At 63.1% G+C, this 17782-nt stretch overlaps 1 protein-coding gene across 2 annotated transcripts in view; it reads right to left on the reverse strand.

The window, feature by feature from the left end:
- Padi1 (peptidyl arginine deiminase 1) overlaps window positions 1–16998 on the reverse strand; it is a 29088-nt gene extending 12090 nt beyond the window's left edge. For both annotated transcript variants that reach the window (XM_058571128.1, XM_058571127.1), the window contains exons 1-8: window positions 16819–16998; window positions 4435–4615; window positions 3624–3696; window positions 3097–3158; window positions 2030–2147; window positions 1824–1949; window positions 612–784; window positions 412–515 (exon numbers count right to left, since the gene is read on the reverse strand). In XM_058571128.1, coding sequence (XP_058427111.1) covers window positions 412–515; window positions 612–784; window positions 1824–1949; window positions 2030–2147; window positions 3097–3158; window positions 3624–3696; window positions 4435–4615; window positions 16819–16910 — 929 coding nt within the window. In that variant the 5' untranslated portion in view covers window positions 16911–16998. The remainder of the gene's footprint in view (window positions 1–411; window positions 516–611; window positions 785–1823; window positions 1950–2029; window positions 2148–3096; window positions 3159–3623; window positions 3697–4434; window positions 4616–16818) is intronic.
- Window positions 16999–17782: the final 784 nt, after the last annotated feature.

Below are 17782 nucleotides of genomic sequence, written 5' to 3' on the forward strand. Positions count from 1 at the left end.
AGGTGGGCAGAGCAATCCTGCTTGGCCACGCCCTCCCCGGCCCTGGGTCTGCGTCCAGCTCGGTGTGTCCTTTCCCCCGCTCCAACCCAGGGCCCAGGGCTGGCAGGTCCACCCTTCACCAACGGCCGGCCCAGACTCAGAGCTGGCTGACGGACCCGGGCCCCTGGGGGGTCCCTGGAGACAGGGACTGATGTCCTCGGTGGGCCCGGGAGTTCCCCACGACAGAGGGGCCAGGGCTCCTGTGGCCTCCAGCAGGACCTGGACCCGCTGCCCACACTAAGCCCAAAACAGGACGAGGTGGGCAGGGATGCTGTGGTCCCTACAGCCGACAGCCCAAGGCCACTTGGCCGTCCTGTGCCCAGCTGTCCTGTGGCTGACCTCCAGGACCCGTCCAGGTGGCGGGGAGCTGACCTGCACACGTAGAGCTCCAGAGGGGGCTGGGTGTTGGGGGTCATGATCCAGGGGGCCATGCGGAAGGCCACGGTGTCTGTGAACAGGGGCACCTCTGGCAGGGTCTGCGGGGAGAGGAGGACTCAGCAGCCCCGCAGGGAGCCTGGACCCCAGGACCCCGAGACGCCACGGCCCCCGCCGAGCCCCCACGCCGTGCGCACCCCTGTGTCCATCAGACTGACGCTGAGGGAGACCAGGCCCGGGAACTCGGCGTCGGGGAAGGCGAGGCCCTCCACGTAGAACGGGACCTGCCGCTGCCCCGGCTGCCGCTCCACCTCGTAGGACCTGCGCTGCGGCCCCAGCACCTGCTTGTAGTCAGAGAGCGAATCCCCACCTAGAGGAGATCAGAGTCAGGGCTGGGGACAGCGGGGGCGTGGGGACAGCAGGGGCGCAGGGAGCACGGCGTCCCAGGGTTCCGCTCTGAGCTCTTCCGAGCCCGCTGTGTGTCCTTGGCTCGGGCCTCGCCCTCTCTGAGCCTCGGTTCCTCCTCCAGCTTCAAACCAGACAAGGAGAGGAAAGCGCCTGGCACAGAAGGTGACCACAACCCCAGTGTCCACCCCGGGTGAATCTGAGCAAAATGGGCTGCAGCCAGAAGACAGGACATCGTCCACCCGTAGAAAGTGAGAAGGTTCCCGTGAGGCCGCACCTGCAGGCTCCTCAAGGACCCAGGATGAAGCCAGGCACAAGGCCCTTCCCGACGGGTCAGTCCCCATGGACAGAGCAGACCGGCGGTCGCCCAGGGCTCCGGGAGGGTAGGGGACGAGAGGGGAGGAGGTGCTGACGGGTGTGGTCCTATTTGGGAGGCGAAGCCACCTGGTGGCCGTGGTCAGCGGGGGTTGCTGGAGGTGTCCCCTGGCTGGCTCTGCTCACAGCAGGGCTTTGCCGCGCCCTGGTCTGGGCTCAGAGCTCCTGGCCCCGCCTCCCCTCCACCTCCTCAGTCCACCAGGGTCCTTTGGGGCCCCAGGTTCCCGGTCAGGGAGAAGAGGAGGGCGGAGGGGCAGCAGGTTATAAAGCAAGCAGCGGTCGGGGCTGGGGTCAGGGGGGTGCATTTTTGGCAAGGACCCTGCCTCTGAGCCACACTCCAGCCCCTAGGGAATGGGGACAGGGCCCAGCTGGCTGGCCCCCACCCCTGTCCTGCCTGCATGGACAGAGCCCAGCGGCAGCCAGGTTCTGTCCAGTGGGGACAGGCGGGACTTGGCCCAGGAAGCCAGGGCTGGGGTCCCTGCTCCCCGCCGCTGGCCCATGGGGGTGGACAGTGCATCTGGGCCTCAGTCTCCCTCTCTGTGAAGTGGGCTGCCCGCGCCTCCTCCTTGGGCACCATGCTGAGCTGGTCCCCTCACGGTGGCAGAGGAGGGGACCCAGCCACCACTCACCCCGCGGGCAGAAGACCCGCACCCGTCTGGAATCCGGCCAGGGCGCCTTCAGGACCAGCCTGTGGCTGTGGAAGACCTCGTCGGGGCCGTCGCAGCTGAGCACCATGGGGGACATGTCCTGCAGGTCTGGGGAGAGTGGCCCCTTGAGGAGGCCCTTCCCACCCACCCCAAGGCCCCTCCCACCCCTGCCAACTCCTGTCACTCACCCTCCAGGGACATCAGCTGGCTGTTCTGAAGGTCAGGCCCCATGGAGTTGTCACTGTCCTTGTCACAGTTAACCAGCAGGATGGCTCCGTAGCCCTCAGGGCCCCAGCGCCAGGTTTTCTGAGGCAAAACAGGAAGGTCATTGGGAAGCAGGAGGCTCCAGAGAGGACTCCCACGTGGCCCGGGCTGGCTGGCGAGCTCGGAGAATTTGTCCCCTGGGTTTGCTCAAAGATTTAAGGAGGGACCTTAGACTTGGGACTAGCGTACTTGGTGAGGCCTCACCTTGTACAGTGAACAACCTGCGCAACCATACACGGCGACTTTGCCTAGCCTCGACATTGGAGGAGCAAGGCTGACGTTGCCAAGTCCAGAAATGGTCTCAAAGCTGGCTGAGCTTCATCCCTACCTGGGGGCCAGGCTGCCCACCTTGAACATGACTTCACAGGGCCACTGCCGGCCTATACGGCACTCCTTGGCACAGTTGTCCACCTCTCAGGATAGATACCACCCCCATGCACATGATTTGCATTATACTCCCACCTACCACCTAGACCAAGCACCCTTGTGCAGTGAGCAACCTGCACAGCCTCCTACGACGGCCCTACTCTACCTCATCCACAAAGCCCTGTGTTCCTGGCTGCCTCTCTGGGCTGCTGTTCCTTCCACCCCTTCCAGGACAGCTTCCAGCTACTTCCTGTGGTGTGATGCTCGGAGCCCACCCCATTGTCCTCTTCACCCTCCCTGGTCCAACTGGGCTGGCTACACGGCCCCCTACCAGGAGGAGGTCATTCAGTCACTCATCAACGTTTCATGGAGCACCCGCCCTGCGTGGGGCCCAGATGCAGCTCCCAGATTAGAAAAGGCAGCAACGGAGAGCCGTGTCCAGCAGTCACAAGGGAAGACGCTGCCGTGCTCTCATGCCCATGTGCCATCCCTGGGTGGCTCCCTCGCTGCCCGAGGCCACGGCCCTGGGAATCCATCTCCCTGTGGAAGGGGGGCCCCGTCCACCCGAGACCGCCCCAGGTCTGCCGGCCAGCCCCGGGTCCTGGGGTAGCCGGGCGGGCCTCACCTTGTCACGGCCGCTTCTCCTGACCTTGCCGACGCGGTCAGTGTCGACGTCCAGGGAAACATCTGGGAAGGGTGGACAGGGCTCCCATCTTCACCCCCGTGAGGTCCAGATTGGCAAGCCCCGTCCCCAGGTCAGGAAGGACCAGCAAGCCCAGCCCAGGGGACCGTCCCCTACTCTTGGGAGGCCCTGTGGTTCTGGTCCAGGGTGACACTCAAGTCTTGGCTCTCGAGTCACCTGCTAGTCTGTGTGTGTTGCGTCGATCCTGTGGGTGGCCTTGGGCTCACAGGCCACATGCCGGTGGCCCCTAGCCCTGGCTCTAGGTGAAGGAGGCCTCCCGTGGCTCGGGCCCTTGGTCTCTGGACAGAAGTTTCTAGATCCCGTGGCCCTGAGTTTGGCTGGGTGTCCACCCCGGGGGTTCCAGAGTGGGCGGAAGGGTCAGTCCTTCCTCTGAGGCGGAGGAAGCCAGCCGAGGGCCCCTCAGGACCCGGGCACAGCCAGCTGTCCGCGGACGGCAGGGTGGCACTTACCCACACAGGTGAGGAGCAGCACGCTGCGGCCCAGGGCCTCGCCCCCCTCCTCCCCGAAGTAGGCCACCTTCACCTGCGGGGCAGAGTCCACCCTCAGCCACCTGCAGAGCCACCTCCAGAGGCCACGGCGCAGACAGGGGACGCTCCCACAGCCCTGCCCAGCAGCAGGGCCGGCACAGGAAGCCCAGGGCCACGGGGTCCCCAGGGTCCTGGGCTCTGTCAGCTGGACTGGGAAGCCGGGGATGGAGGGGCAGGAGATGGACAAGGGAAGGGGCGACGTGGTCTCTCTAAGCCGCCTCAGTGGAGGGGACCCCACGATCACGGCCCAAGGCCAGGGGCCTTCCCGAGCTGCAGACCCCGCAGCCAAGTCCTGCTCAGGGCGTCTCCGTGAGCCAGGGAGGCCGTCCAGGCCCTGACAGAGCAGGACTCCGGAGCCACGGGTTCCCAGCCCTGCCCCCGTCAGCCCTGGGCCTGGCTTCTGCCTGCGGGGGAGGGGCTGTGGCCCCCGGGGCAGGCGCCTGGACAGGCGGTCAGCCAGGGCTCAGGCGGTTCTGCTGCGCAGGGAGGGGGGCTGCGGGGTCCGTGTGCGGGGGTGACGTGGGTCCCGAGTGGAGGTGACAGGCAGGCGGGGGCTCACGGGGGACCCACAGTGCCCCGCTGTGCGGCTGGGGGGGGTTTCCAGGTTTGGTGGCTGTGGAGTTGCATCAGGGACACGTGGGGTGACGGTGGATGGCGCTGTGGGCAGCTCTTCCCCCGGGTGGGGTGGGGCGAGGTGGGGTCAGCCCCTCACTCTAAGGACATGGGCTCTTACCTTGAGGTCATTTAAGTCCTTACTGGCTTTGTCTGCAGAAACGATGACCTCCACACTGGTGTCCAGGGGCCAGGGGGCCTTGCCCGCAGGCTCTGTCACCCGAGTGGAATCGTAGGCCACAAAGATATCCAACTTGGAGCTCCCAGAGACGTCGAAGTTCTTGGCGCCCTTGGGCACGTCACTGCAGAGGAGGGAGAGAGGATGAGGCCCAGGGACCCAGGAGGGTGGCCACGGGGGGGGGGGCGGGGTGTGGCTGCCAGGGAGCCCAAACGTCACCCCTCATAGCTGGTCTAGGGACCACTCCCACCCCAGCCCTCAAGGCCCACTTTGCCCTGGCCACCCGGCCTTCCTGCTGGTCCCTAAAGATGCTAGGCTGGGCTGCCGCAGGCCTTTGCACTGGCCATTTTCTCTAGGTAGGATGTTCTTCCCCAGATACACACCAGGCTCCTTCTCTCAAACTTCAGGGCTCTGCAAGGACGTCACCACTCCATTTAATGCCACACCTTGCCCCACCTTCTTCGCCACTGCCCCATCCCCTCACCCTGCTGGGATCCCTGGTCCTGCCTGGCTAGCGTCCATCTCCACGGCTAGCTCAGCTCTGTGCTCCCTGCTGCATCCTGGGAACGCATGCCTGGCACCACAGTAGGTGCTCAATAAACCTCTGTTAACACACGAGTGGACGCTCACTTTCCCAGACCCCGCAGGGGGTTCTGGGGACGTGGCACTTGATCCACCCAGGACCCAGTGCCACTTCTCTCCAGCCACCTATACCCCCGAGCCCTGGGGCACCAGAGAACAGCCAGCCACCTCAGCACAGCGGGTTGGGAGCGGCCTTCCTGGCCTCAGCTTTGGGGAGGGGAGTGCCCCGTACTCAGGCCACAGGACACGGAGAGTCGAGCCAGTGGGACCTCTGCAGGGGCAGCTTGTCCTTCCTCACCCCCACACAAGAGAGCTGGGCACCTCTGCCAGGATCCAGGAGGCCCTGGGCCCCGGGGGCCACCAGGAGGGAAGGTCACTCCCTCACGTCCATGGCAAAGCCGAAGCCTCAAGGCCACCCCCCAAAGCCCGGTCCCTGTAGAGACGTCCACTCGACCACCAAGATGCCTCTGGAGGGTCCTTTTACATACGCCTCCACCCTTCCCGGACCCCAAGAACCCACACAAAATCACATCCTCCCCAAGCCCTGCCACGGTCACTCTGTCCCCAGCTGCCCCTGTTGACCATGGTGACAAGAGTCACAGGTCCTACATCACAAGTCCCGCTGTGGGCTCACAGGGCCTCTTCCCAGCAGAGATGAGTGAGTGGGGCCCCCGAGGCCCAGGCACCCGGCAGGATCGGCTCCCCAGGCCGAGGTGGGTCCCCATCACTGCCGGACGCCCGTCGGTGGCCCGGCCCTTCGTGTGTGTCCACCCGTCCCCACGGGGACCCCAATTCTCAGGTCTGGTGCTCATCCACGTGCGACCACATCTTTCAGTCTCACGACAGGGTCACCTTGGACAGTCCCCTGGGCCTTCGCCTGACAGCCCGGCCACCTTGTCCCCACGGCCTCTCCTCCCGCCCCCTCGGCCCCTGGCCCCGGTGGGCAGGGAGCTTCCTACCTCCCTGTCCCCTCCCAGATGGCTTCTTTCCTTCGTCCGTGATCCCCTGTGTGAATTGAAACCTTAGGTGCCACCACCTATCCCACAGTCACTCTGCCCTGGTCCCTTGAGGGGGCGGCTCCTGCCACTGTCCCCAGCCTGCCCTCTCCTGGCTTCTTTCAATGGCCACGTGGACAGCACACCCCAGCCTGGCTGCCCAGTCCTGCGACCTTTGCTGTCCCCCTCCGACCTCGCTGCCCCATGGGTGAACCCCACACTCTGTCGTCACCCAGAACAGCAGGCGCTGCCGGTGTCCTGTTGTGACTGCCACCTGCTGCACCAACCCCTCAGGGCTCCGCGCACTGGGACCGCGGCTGAGCCTCCCAGTTCTCCCCGTCCCTCCCCTGCCCGGTCTCTGTTCCCTTCACTGACTGCCCCACGCCCGTGGTGGTCACTCCCTGCTCTGGTCCCAAGGCCCTGGCCCCTCGCTCCTCTGCCACTCGAGCCGCAGTGACCCAGCGCCCACGTGGCCCCCAGACTCCGACCCTTAACCTCCAGGGACATGTGACCGCTGGCTGTCCTGCCACCTTTCTGGAGACGCTTTCTGCTGAGTCCTAGGAACACGGGCCACCCCTCCCCTCCCTCCCGAAGCCCCGCTACCTCGTCCCCAGCACATCTGCCTCCGAGCTCACGTCCCCACTGCCCTCCTGAACAAGGGACAAATGGCCTGGCATCCTGCTCAAGACCTGGCCTCCGCAGGCGAGGGCCCCAAGGTCACGGTCCCTTCTCCCTGTCCCACATCCTGCACAGCCACGTCCCCATCCTAAAACCCGACTCCCCCCCGCCCCGCACCGGGCCGTCCTTTCTTGGGAAAATTCAGGAGCTGGGCGTCCCCGGCAGCCCCCACTGCCTCCGAAACCTACCCACTCGCCTCCCTGACCCCCCACCAGGACTGCTCTGCCACCAATGTCCAGGGTCCTTGGTCGTCTTCTGCTTGCTGACCTTGGTCCCAATGACTGTGTGTTCTTAAACACATCCCCACCATCCGGCTGCAGGACGCAGCTCTGCTTGCTCTCCCGTGACCCTGCCTGGCCTCGGCGTCCCCGGCTGCCCTGTCCCACTGCCCCACCCTGCTGACCCCTGCAGCAGCACTGGCTGGGGAGGACTTCTTACGCATACACACGCATTTACACAGATTTGCTGAGATGAAGTGTGTGCGTCCCACGGCGCACAGATCTGAAGGCCACACGCACGTCACTCTTTCTCGTCAGATGTGCGAGGCTCCACGAAGCTTCCTGTCACCGCACACAAGCTGCGTTGGCGGTTTAGACCACGATTTGACAACCGTGCTGCTCCCCAACCTGCTGGTCCCAGTAAACTCGCTGTCGCTGAATCTGAAGTGCGACCTGATGATCGTGGGCTGATATTTTTGTTTCGAAGGTGTCTGGCGAGTGTCGCTCATTCATCAACGAGAGTCACTTCCTTGCTGAATCAGACGGCATTGGGAACAGCTGCTGGGGTTTTCTGTCCCCCCTGCGTGATGGCTGGACACACTCCCAAGTTCCGGCTGCGTCATTAGCCTCCGTCCCTTCCTTACATCTAGACGATGTCACGAAGCTCTCACTTGTGGCCTTGGCCCTTTCCATGGTGTGAATAATCGGTGTGGCCCCGCTCCACGTCCTCTGCTCCGTACCTTTCACCTTGGAGTTTCCCAGAGACAATCGCGCTCCACTGTGTCCGCCACCCACGGCTCCCGGTGGAGAGCAGGGAATCGTTAGGGGCTGGGAATTTTCAGAGCTCATCGCCTTTGTCCTCAGATGCAAACGGTCCCCTACTTCCTTAGGAGGGCTCAGCGTATAAGTTCTGACTTTGTGATGATGCAGACGCACACCCACCCGGCGGTGGCTCTGGGTAGAGTATTCGGCAAACCCCACGCGATGCTCAGCCTTTGTGGTAAGGCAGGCTGCGGGCGGCGGTGGAGCTCCAGGTGCGGGAGGCCGGCTGGGCCGCGCTGTCTAGGAGGCTGGGCCGTTCCCGGCTTTGCTGGAGCAGGGTATTTTCAACTTTTGATGGGTTTCCTGGGGTGTGGCCCTCTGACTCAGAACCTTTCGCCCAGCCCGTGTCCCTGCAAGCCCCCTTCCCTCCCCGGCTCCCTGCTCCTCCGCGACGCTGCCGAGGCTGCTGTCCTCTCTGTCCAGAACATTCTGCTCACAGCTCCCTGCAGGGCGCCCAGCGCCTCACTTCCCTCTCAGAAAGGTCCTCCCGTCCACCTTTTGCGAGCTCCCTGTCCCCGCTTATCCCACGGCCCTGGTCACCTGACATGGCGCCTCTGCTCATCTCCCCCCAGAAAGCTGCGAACTCTGTGGTTGGTCTCTCTGAGACACGGCTGTCCCCCAGCATCTGGCTCAGTGCCTGGCCTGGGCAGGCGCCCGGTGATGGCATCACGAACAAGTAGGCGTCAGGCCCACCTGGGAGCCGCCAGGGCTGCCTTGGGGTCGGAACGCACCACAGCCCTGTGCCACACGTCCCCAGAGCCAAAGTGGGCAGGCAGGAGCCTAGGCCAGCTTGGGGACACCTGCTCTACCCAGGGACTCTGCCACCCCACAGCCCTTCCCAGAACACAGGTCCTGGGAGCAATCCCAGCTTTGGGCAAAATTGACTTCTATGAATAACAGCCTCGGCCACAGGAAGCCTTATGTGGAGTCTTGGTAGAAAATTAATAATAATAATAATAATAATAATAATAATAATATGCATGTGCCTTGGGAGGGAGGGGCTGTGCCCTGGAGGCCAGCACAGCCTCCTGCAGCCGAGACCTGCCCCCTCCCTCCCCGGACCTCGCACTAGCTCCTGCGGCATCTGGACTCTCTGGGGCTGGCCTCGGCTCTCCTGCAGGTGCCAGGTGAACAGGGTGCAGCCTGGGGAGAAGCCTTCGCCCTTCAGCAGGAGGCACTGATGGGCAGCGGGTGACCGTGGCTTCTCCAAGGGCCTCTGGGAGGGGCCTGTTCAAGACCCAACCCACCTGCGCACCGTCGCCCCGAACCGTGGTGTCCAAGAGGTCCAGGTCACTGCAGGTAGGAGAGGATGGTGGGTGTCCCCGGGAGGGGGTGGAGGGCCTGGGGCTCCTCGCTGGTGACCAGGGGTGGTTACCGCAGGTGGCGCTTTGCAGCCTTGGAGTCTCATGGCCTCGGCCCCCCTCCGGTCCCCACCCTGGCTTCAGAGACAGGGCTCACAGGTTCCCAGGGGTGTGGGCGTGGCCATGGATTGAGTGACAGGCAGGTGGGGCTTGGGATGAGCCGCACCGTGAGATCTGCCCCCCCCATGCCCCTGCTGTTGGCGGTCCCTCCTGCCATCACCCCACCCCCACTGCTTCCCTGTGCGGGTGTCTCATGGTGCAGCCCCCAGATCAAGTCCTGATGAGGTGACGCTGTGGATCTGAAAGTGTCCCTTTAAGGAAAGGGAACTCGAGCATTACCATCCGCTACCCTTCCCCATGCTGCCCAGACGGGGTCCCCAGGGGCGGGGCCATCTTTTGCTTCTCCAAGACCAGCTTGAGATGCCACCTCTTCCCCAGAGCATGGTGTGGGCTCTGGAGTGTGGCCTCAGGTCTGGCCGGAGCAGATCACCCTGTGACCCTTAGCAGGCCATCTGTGCCACCCAGGGCAGTGTTGACTCACCCTGCAATGTCCCCGTGCCCAGAGCAGGGCCTGTCACACCAGGTTCATGGAGAGGTGGCTACGGGGAGAATGGAGTCAGTTCTTAGGAACCTCAAAAAAGGAGGCGCGAGGGTGGGGTGGGGAGCAGAAGCTGGGCGTAATCCCGGGCCCTGCCGGCTTGCTTGGGCAAGGCGTGTGCCCGCTCACAGGTCACGGCATGGGTGGGTGCTTCCCTGAACTGTCGGGGCGGGAAGGAGCCTGAATCTTCAAGCACCCGCTCTGTACATTTGACTTTCCACACCCACGGTCTCGTTCAGGCCTCCCAACAGTCCTCCTGGGGCGGTACTGTCTCCATCTAACCAATGAAGACATTTCCTCAGAGAGGTTAAGTAACTTTCCTCTGGCCACACAGCTGGCTAAGAGAGCAGGGAGCAGCAGGTCTGTCTTCTGTTGTGGGCTGTCCTGGCCCATATTAAAATGAGCCTGTGCCCTCGGAACATGCCCGGGTCAAGCTAGAGGGAGGAGATAGGCCGGGAGGACGGAGGAAGGAAGCAGGAAGGGTTGAATCTGCGAAGCACAGAGACCTATGGCAGGATGGGGCCCCAGAGCTAGTCCCCACCCACAGACTGACCCTTGCAGGGACAAAGGTCAGTGCAGGCTAGGAGGATGACCCTGGTGACCTTCTGGTCCCTGCCTGTCCTGGGATGGTGTATGCAGGTGGGCATACACCTTAAGTCCAAAGGACCTGGGAGGTCATCCCCGCCAGTCCCCTGCCCAGGGCAGGACTCCGTGCTTGGACGTCTCCCATGACCGCCGCTCACGCCCTCGCCCCTCGGCCTTGGCAGTGAGGTCATTAGAAAGCGCTTCCTCTTCCCAGCGGCAGCCTTCCTTCCAGAAGCTCCGGCCCCTGGGGCTCTGGAGGTCACTCCTGATCTCGTCACCCAGGGAGTTGACCATCCCGTCTCCAGGGGGAGGAAACCACAGGCCGGAGAAGCCCCCAGGCCAACCCTGAAGCCTGGACATCTCCAGCCCTGGGGCAGTAGCTGGGGGGGATTGAGGGGCCATGTGTCCTCAGAGGTGTCCAGAGTGCCATGCTGGGAAGTGGCAGGAGGGGCAAGGGGCAGACTCCAATGGCAGTGTGCAGACCGGGCCACAAGGCCGGTGGCTCTCCAGCCCACAGAGCCCCACAACCGCCAGTCCCCATAGCTGGTCAGGCCCCACAGACTCAGGTCCCCAAAGTCAGCACCTCGGGGCACATGGAGCGCCATCGGGGCGTGGGGACTGTCCCCACACACTCTCCTGAGCACCTTTCCTTCCATGCATCAGGTATCACACGGGGCACCAGGGACACATTGTGACCACTGGCCCAGCCCCCTAGGGCCGTCCCTCACAGTCCAGAGGGTCCTTCCCCTGTGCTCCACCCCCCGGGTGCCGCCAGCTGAGCGGGTGTGGCTATTCCGCCCCAGTGTGCAGAGGCAGAGGTGCAGACGGCGGTCCCAGGGGTGGCAGAGCCGGGATTCGACCCTAGTGCGCCCCAAAGCTCCTCTTCTGCCGGCCCCCATTCCGCCCCCACACTCACCCAGCAACGGAGACCAGATACTGAGGTCTCTTGGGGTTGAGCTCACGGAGTCTGGAGTCAGGCAGACCTGGGTTCCAATCCCAGCCCTGGCATTTGTGCGCTGTGGCACTCTAGACAAGTCTCTCAACCTCTCTGCATCTGTTTCTTTGTCTGCACAAGGGGGATCGTGGTCGTTCCTGCCTCCTGGGCTTGCTGAGGTTTAATTGAGATACTGCAGTGTGCACTTCAGACAGGGCTGCTGCCCGCGGCCATCACCGCCGGGAAGGTGTGGAGGTGCAGGCAGACCTAGGGAAGGGAGGCCACAGGGCCTGCACCTCCGTTCTCTCCTACCTGGCCAAGAAGACACAGTCGGTGTGCGACCGAGGAAGCCAGCGTCCTGAGGTGGTCTTACCCCCCGAGGAAGAAGGCAGTGACCCGCAGGGAGGCATAAGCCCAGGAGAGCGGGGCCGGGGCAGGTGCCTGGGGCGTCTGTGAGACGGCCTCAGGCAAAGAGCATGGGCCCTTGGCCTTCCCCTTGGGGAGGTGAGCCGGCCGCAATGGGAGGTGCAGCTCTGCCCTTGCCCCTCTGGAGCTGGCCAGGGGCACAGGGGTCAGGAAGGCCAGCCCCGCGCCGCAGTGTCTTCTCAAAGCCTAGCACACAGGCGTGGCTCGTCCTCTGCTGCCCCGAGATAGCGATCACTGCTGGTGCCTCATGCCCTGTCATTGCCCAGGTCGGGGCCCGCCCAGGGATCCCAGGAGGACCCAGGCCAACAGGACTTCCCTGAGCGGAGCCTGGCCTGCCCAGGCATGGAGACAGGAAGGGGCAGCTGTTTGTCCCTCACTGGGAGGGGCTGGGGGCCACAGCATCCTGAGAGAGCGGGCCCTGAATCATGGGGCGCTTTCCCCTGCCCTAGGTACATCTGTGCTCTGTGCATGACGAAATTCCTCATCTGCAAATGGGAAAAATCAAGTTGCCAACTTCAGAGCACAGACAGAGGCAAAGTCACCCCCCAGCCTGGGAAATAGGCCCAGAGAGGCCAAGTGATTGGCTCGGGTTCACACAGCCTGCGAAGACCAGACTGACCCTAGCTGGCGGTCACGACCAACAGCCGTCCTGTTGTCAGAGGTCACTGAAAAGGCTGTCAGAGGCCTGACCCATTAGAAGCCCAGTCAGCGTGGTGCCCCTGGCCTGGCCCGTGGCTGGGGCTCCCCTCCGAGCCTCCTCAGCTGGGCACGGACTTGCCAGTTCCTTCCACCCTCGTCCCCCGACCAAGGGCCAGGACCACTGGGCAGAGCCGGCAGCCGACCGGAGCATGGGGAGCACAGCGGGAGGAGAGCATTTGGGAGACTGCGGAAGTGACCTCACAAGCAGAGAAGCAGCCTGCGTTCCCTGAACCTGGAACCTTCCAGGGTCCACTGGCTCAGGAACAGGAGAGGTCCAGGACCTGCAGGGCCCTGGGTATATCCTCACGCAGCCTCAGACCTTCCAGGAACCCCAGCCCTCACCTTTGAACATCACTTCCAAACAAGGGTGTCCTTCCTGCCACGGCCACGCAGCTACCGGAGCAAGGAGAAGGGCGTCCCCGCCCAGCGCCCGCAGCCTGTCAATCACCGGGACCAGGGTGGGCACCAACCCTGTCATTACCTCACGAGGACTCCAATTACGCCTCACTGTCCCTCTGTGGAGTGACAGTCACTCATTTGCTCAGTGTAAACAACAGGGGCATAGGCACACCGCAGCCTCCACCAACCTCCTGCACCAGGGAACCCCAGGAAATGCACTTGTGGGGTGGCTTGTCTGGGAAGGCCCGTGGCATCCTCCCTCTAGAGAAGCCCACCCCTCGCTGACCTGAAGGGTCTATTTTGCTTTGGGGCTTTTGCGGGGGTGAAGCAGACGCAGGAAGGTCCAGGAGAATGTCCTGGAGAATCCCCTGCCCGTCAGCCTCTCCCTCTCCAAGCACGTGATTCTCCCCAGGACCTGTTCTGGCTTCTGGACACACAGGGAGAGCCATGATGGACCCCCCAGTGGAGTCTCCAAGATGCCCACCCATTCCTAACCGGTGTGAGCCTCTGAGGGCCACCTAAGGTCCCGAGGCAAGAACAGGACAGCCAGAGCAATTTGGCCAGATCCAGGGATCAGGGTGGTGAGCTAGCCCACTGTGTTGAGGGGGGTGGTCAGGGTGGTGAGCTAGCCCACTGTGATGAAGGGGGTGGTCAGGGTGGTGAGCTAGCCCCCTGGAGTATGGGGTCAGAGTGGTGAGCTGGTCTCCTTGCAGGAGGGGGTCAGGGTGGTGAGCTAGCCCACTGTGTTGAGGGGGGTGGTCAGGGTGGTGAGCTAGCCCACTGAAGGGAGGGGTCAAGTGGTGAGCTAGCCTGCTGGGGTGTGGGGGTCAGTGGAGATAGCCTGCTGGGGTGTGGGGTCAGGATGGTGAGCTAGCCCACTGAGATGTCGGGGTCAGTGCAGTAGCCGGCTGGGATGTTGGGGTCAGGGTAGTGAGCTAGCCCACTGGGATGCTGGGGTCAGGGCCTCGCCTGCTGGGGCGAGGGGCGGGATCTGCAGCCTCTGCTGAGCCAGGGGAATCCTAAGGGCTCTGGGCTGGGCTACCCCAGGGCACACAATTACCCCAAACACAAACATTTCTCCAAATTGCCTGCCCGTGCAGCCCCTGGGGAATTAATCACTTCCGGTGATGTCACCCTGCACGCCCATCTCCTGGAGGGCCCAGACCCCGGGGAGCTCAGGTGACCAGCACGCCTCCTCTTGGGGGCTTCCCCGCTCCGAGCACCAAGGCCAGTTGGAAACCCCTCGCTCGACCCCAGCTGGAACCGGGCACCCAGCGAGGGGACGGGGAAGCCCAAGTTCAACCCTCATCGGCAGGTGCAGCCTGGCGTCCGCCCAGCCTGGACCTGTGGCCGCTCCCTCCCCACAGGCTGCAGACCTCATGGCAGGGGGTCCCTCCCCAGGGCTGCAGAAGGGACTCCTGTGCTCTGGCTGAGACTCCCAGCAGCCATGGCCTCGTCACCGTGGCGCCGGGTGAAGGTTCCAAAGGCTGCCGGGCAGAGACTCCCGTGTGCTCACTTCAGGACCCAGGGCCGCCTCCCACCCAGTTCCAGCTCTGGAGGGTGCTGAGGGGCTTGGTGCTCCCTGGGGAGTTCACAGACAGCATGCCCTGTGCCACCACACACGCCCAGAGCTGTCCCCTCCCCTCCCGCCTCCGAGGAGTGATGGGAAGAACAGACGCGGAGGAGGAGCCCCCAGAGCCCTCAGAGCATGACCCCTCCCTGCCAGGGCACCCGCCACACAAGGGCCCCCGTGTGTGCCTGGTCTCATCTATCCTCCCCCAGATCCATGAAGGTCCCTGTTTCCCCATTTGCCAAGTGCAGAAACAGGCTCAGAGAAGCGCAGCAGCTTGCCCAAGGTCACACAGCCACGAACTACCAGAGCCAGGATGAGAAGCTGTCTGTCGGGGCTCAGGAATGAAGCCCAGAGAGGGCTAGTGCCTTGGAAGTAAGTCGGCCAGCAGAACCGGAACCAGAGCTCAGCCCTGCCGGCTTCCTGTCAAGTGCTTCTGGCCTGAGTCAGAAGCAGGACAAGGACTTAAGGAAATAGCCATGTCCCAGATGAGGACAGGGCCAATCAGGAAGGTGGGAGCCCATGAGGGACTCCTTCCCCGTCTCCGTGTCCAAGTGGGACTGTCAGAGGAATCGGAGGCTGCCCAGCTGTCCACCCGGGCTTCGGCTAAGCGGCAGATGCTTGTCCTGTAAGTGTGACCCACTCAGATGTTAAAACAGTTATTTGGGACTATGGGTGCAGCTCAGCGGTAGGGCACTTGCTTAGCATGAACGAGGCCCTCGGGTACATCCCCAGCACCACACACACACACACACACAAAGTGGATATATAATATACATATATATGTGTCTCTGTGTGTGTGTGTGTGTGTGTGTGTGTGTGTGAACTGAACTCAAGTTTAACTGGGCATCTATTTACTTATTCACTAAATCTGGCAGCCCTAAAAGAACAGGAGGAAACGGGATCTCCACTGGCCACACAGATCCAGGATAGCCAGCCCCTCCCCGTCAAGGCCCCCAGCAGAAACCTACAGGGTCTGGCCTCCAGGGCTCCTGGCTCTTCCCACAGCCCTGTCACGGGGGCCTCAGGCCACTGCCTGAGAGAGGGAGGGGGAAGGCTTCTGGGGCAGAGGCTCCCCTGAGGCCAGACGGCAGCTGGACGCAGCATTCACTCACCACACAGGGCAAGCAAGGACCGAGACCCCAGAGGACTATGGAGCTCAGGTCCTGCCTGGTGACAGTCCCCAGTCCCCAGTCCTGCTAGAGGGGAACTCTCATCCAGGACCCCCAGAGGCCAAGGATCCAGTCTCTCTAGCCCAGCAGGGATGGAGCCCACAGTGAGTCTGACAGTCCCCCAGAGAGCACCAGGTCCAGCTCCCTCAGTGTCTCCACTCCTGCCACAGACGCACAGCGTAAGGGGGCTTCTTCAGGGACAGTTTCACCACTCAGGGAGGATCTAGGTTAGTAGGAGAAGCTGAGGCTACAACTTTCCCCTCAGATGTCATCATGGCCTCCATCATCACCACGGACACCATAACCACTCCACCATCACCATGGACACCATCATCGCCACCATCGTTCCCACCATCAACCCCACCATCATGCCCACCATCATCTCCATCCCCACCACCATCACTGTCTCTACCATCTCCACCACCATCACCATCTCTACCATCTCCACCATCACCACTATCACCATCCACCACCAGCACCACCACCACTATCACCAACACCATCATCACCACCATCATCACCATCTCCACTGTCACCATCATCCCCACCATCACCATCTCCACCATCATCACCATCCCCACTATCACCACCTTCACCACCATCACCATCCCACTGTGGTCCATCCCCACCACTATCACCAGTACCATCATCCCCACTGTCACCGTCTCCACCATTTCCATCACCCCCACCATCATCACCACCTCTACCGCCATCATCTCCATCCTCCATCACTCCCACCATCATCTCATGGCAAGCCCAGGTCCCGGGCAGTGCTCCAGGCTCACGCTTCTTATACTAAGTCATTGATTGTCTTCTAGCCACTCCCTCCTGATCCCAGTCACCTCGTCGCCCCTGGCTGGCCTCCAAGGACCAAACGGCCGCTCACGCCCCTCACTGAGGACAGGAGAGGAGTTGGCAAGAAACTGAGGGAGGGCAGGGGGGTCCAGCTCGCCTGCTTCTCCAGCTTGAGCAACAATTCCCTCTGATGTTCCCAGGGAGTCCGTCCTCCCCCAGAGCACGGAGCCCTGAGCCCTGACCCTGGAGCCTGGCCCTGGGGCTTGCAGCTGAGTCCCGACCAGGGGCCCAGGAGCCAAAGCCTGACCGCACACAGCCAGACCCTGGCCCTCCTCCCGGGCTGCGCAGCCAACTCCGCCCTCCCTGCTGTCAGAACAGCCTCCCGCACCCTCCAACGGGCCCGGCTTATTTGCCAGGAAGCCACCCCATTGCCTTGGGGCCCCCCATTCAAGCCCAGCCCTCTGCAGCCAGGTGGGCACCTGCCGGCTCTCACCTGTGGATGTCCACCAGCGTCTCGACTCCCGCCACACACACAGCGCAAGTGGGCTTCTTCAGGGATAGCTTCACCGCTCTCCGCGGGGCCATCCTGTCCCTTGCTCGCAGCCTCCAAGATCAGCTCGGGCACAAGGCACCCCAGCTCCCCAGCTCCTCTCCTGGGCACCTGGCCACCAGGAAGGAGTGTGAGTTCTGACAGGTTGGCCCTCTCCTCCTCCCTTTTAATTTCACCCTGCGACCTGGTTAGCCGACCTGAGCCCAGTCCCCACCTCCTGGCTCCCCGCCCAGCCTCCTCATTCACAGGCTGTCAATCAAGGGGACCAGGGACAAGGCACCCGAGGCCTCTCTGAGAGACGGAAAGTGGGGTTTCTGTGGGGTCCCTTGGTGGATCTGACTCAGCTGCCAACAGGAGACTCTGAGCTCTGGAGTCACCCCCCACCCTCCAGCCTTGCCCCGACCCCTGTTTTCTGGTGCCTGAAACCACACACAATGACGTCATCGTTTCTGAGGACTGACTCTGCACCGGAGCCACCCCGGGGGGTTGCAGATTGATCTCACACACGCAGAGAGCAGGGGGCGTATAAAGCACAGCAGGGCAGATGCCCCCGTGCAGATTCAAGCTCAGGCGACCAATGATGGGCACAGAGACCATGGGCCTGGACTTCTTGGACCTTTGTGGCTCAGTTTCCTCCAGTGTGAGGGCAGCCAGGAGGACGGGGTCTGTCCCACTGGTTTGGTGAGAAGACGTGAGCTTCCAATGAGATGTTTAGCACAGTGCCCAAGACACAGAGGTCCCCGTGCAACAGGGAATAGCATCCTGCCTGCAGGTCACAGTGCCAGTAAGTGGCAGAGCCATAATTCGCACCCGGGTCTGCCTGAATCCCTGCACGATACGACCCCCAAACTCAGAGATGGCAGGAGCCAGCCCCGTGAACACCGTTGGCCAGCCAGAGGGCTGGGGA

The sequence above is a fragment of the Marmota monax genome, unplaced genomic scaffold (assembly GCF_021218885.2).
Source record: "Marmota monax isolate L192 unplaced genomic scaffold, Marmota_monax_Labrador192_F-V1.1 WCK01_AAM20220418_F8-fsc00008, whole genome shotgun sequence".
NCBI lineage: Eukaryota > Metazoa > Chordata > Mammalia > Rodentia > Sciuridae > Marmota > Marmota monax.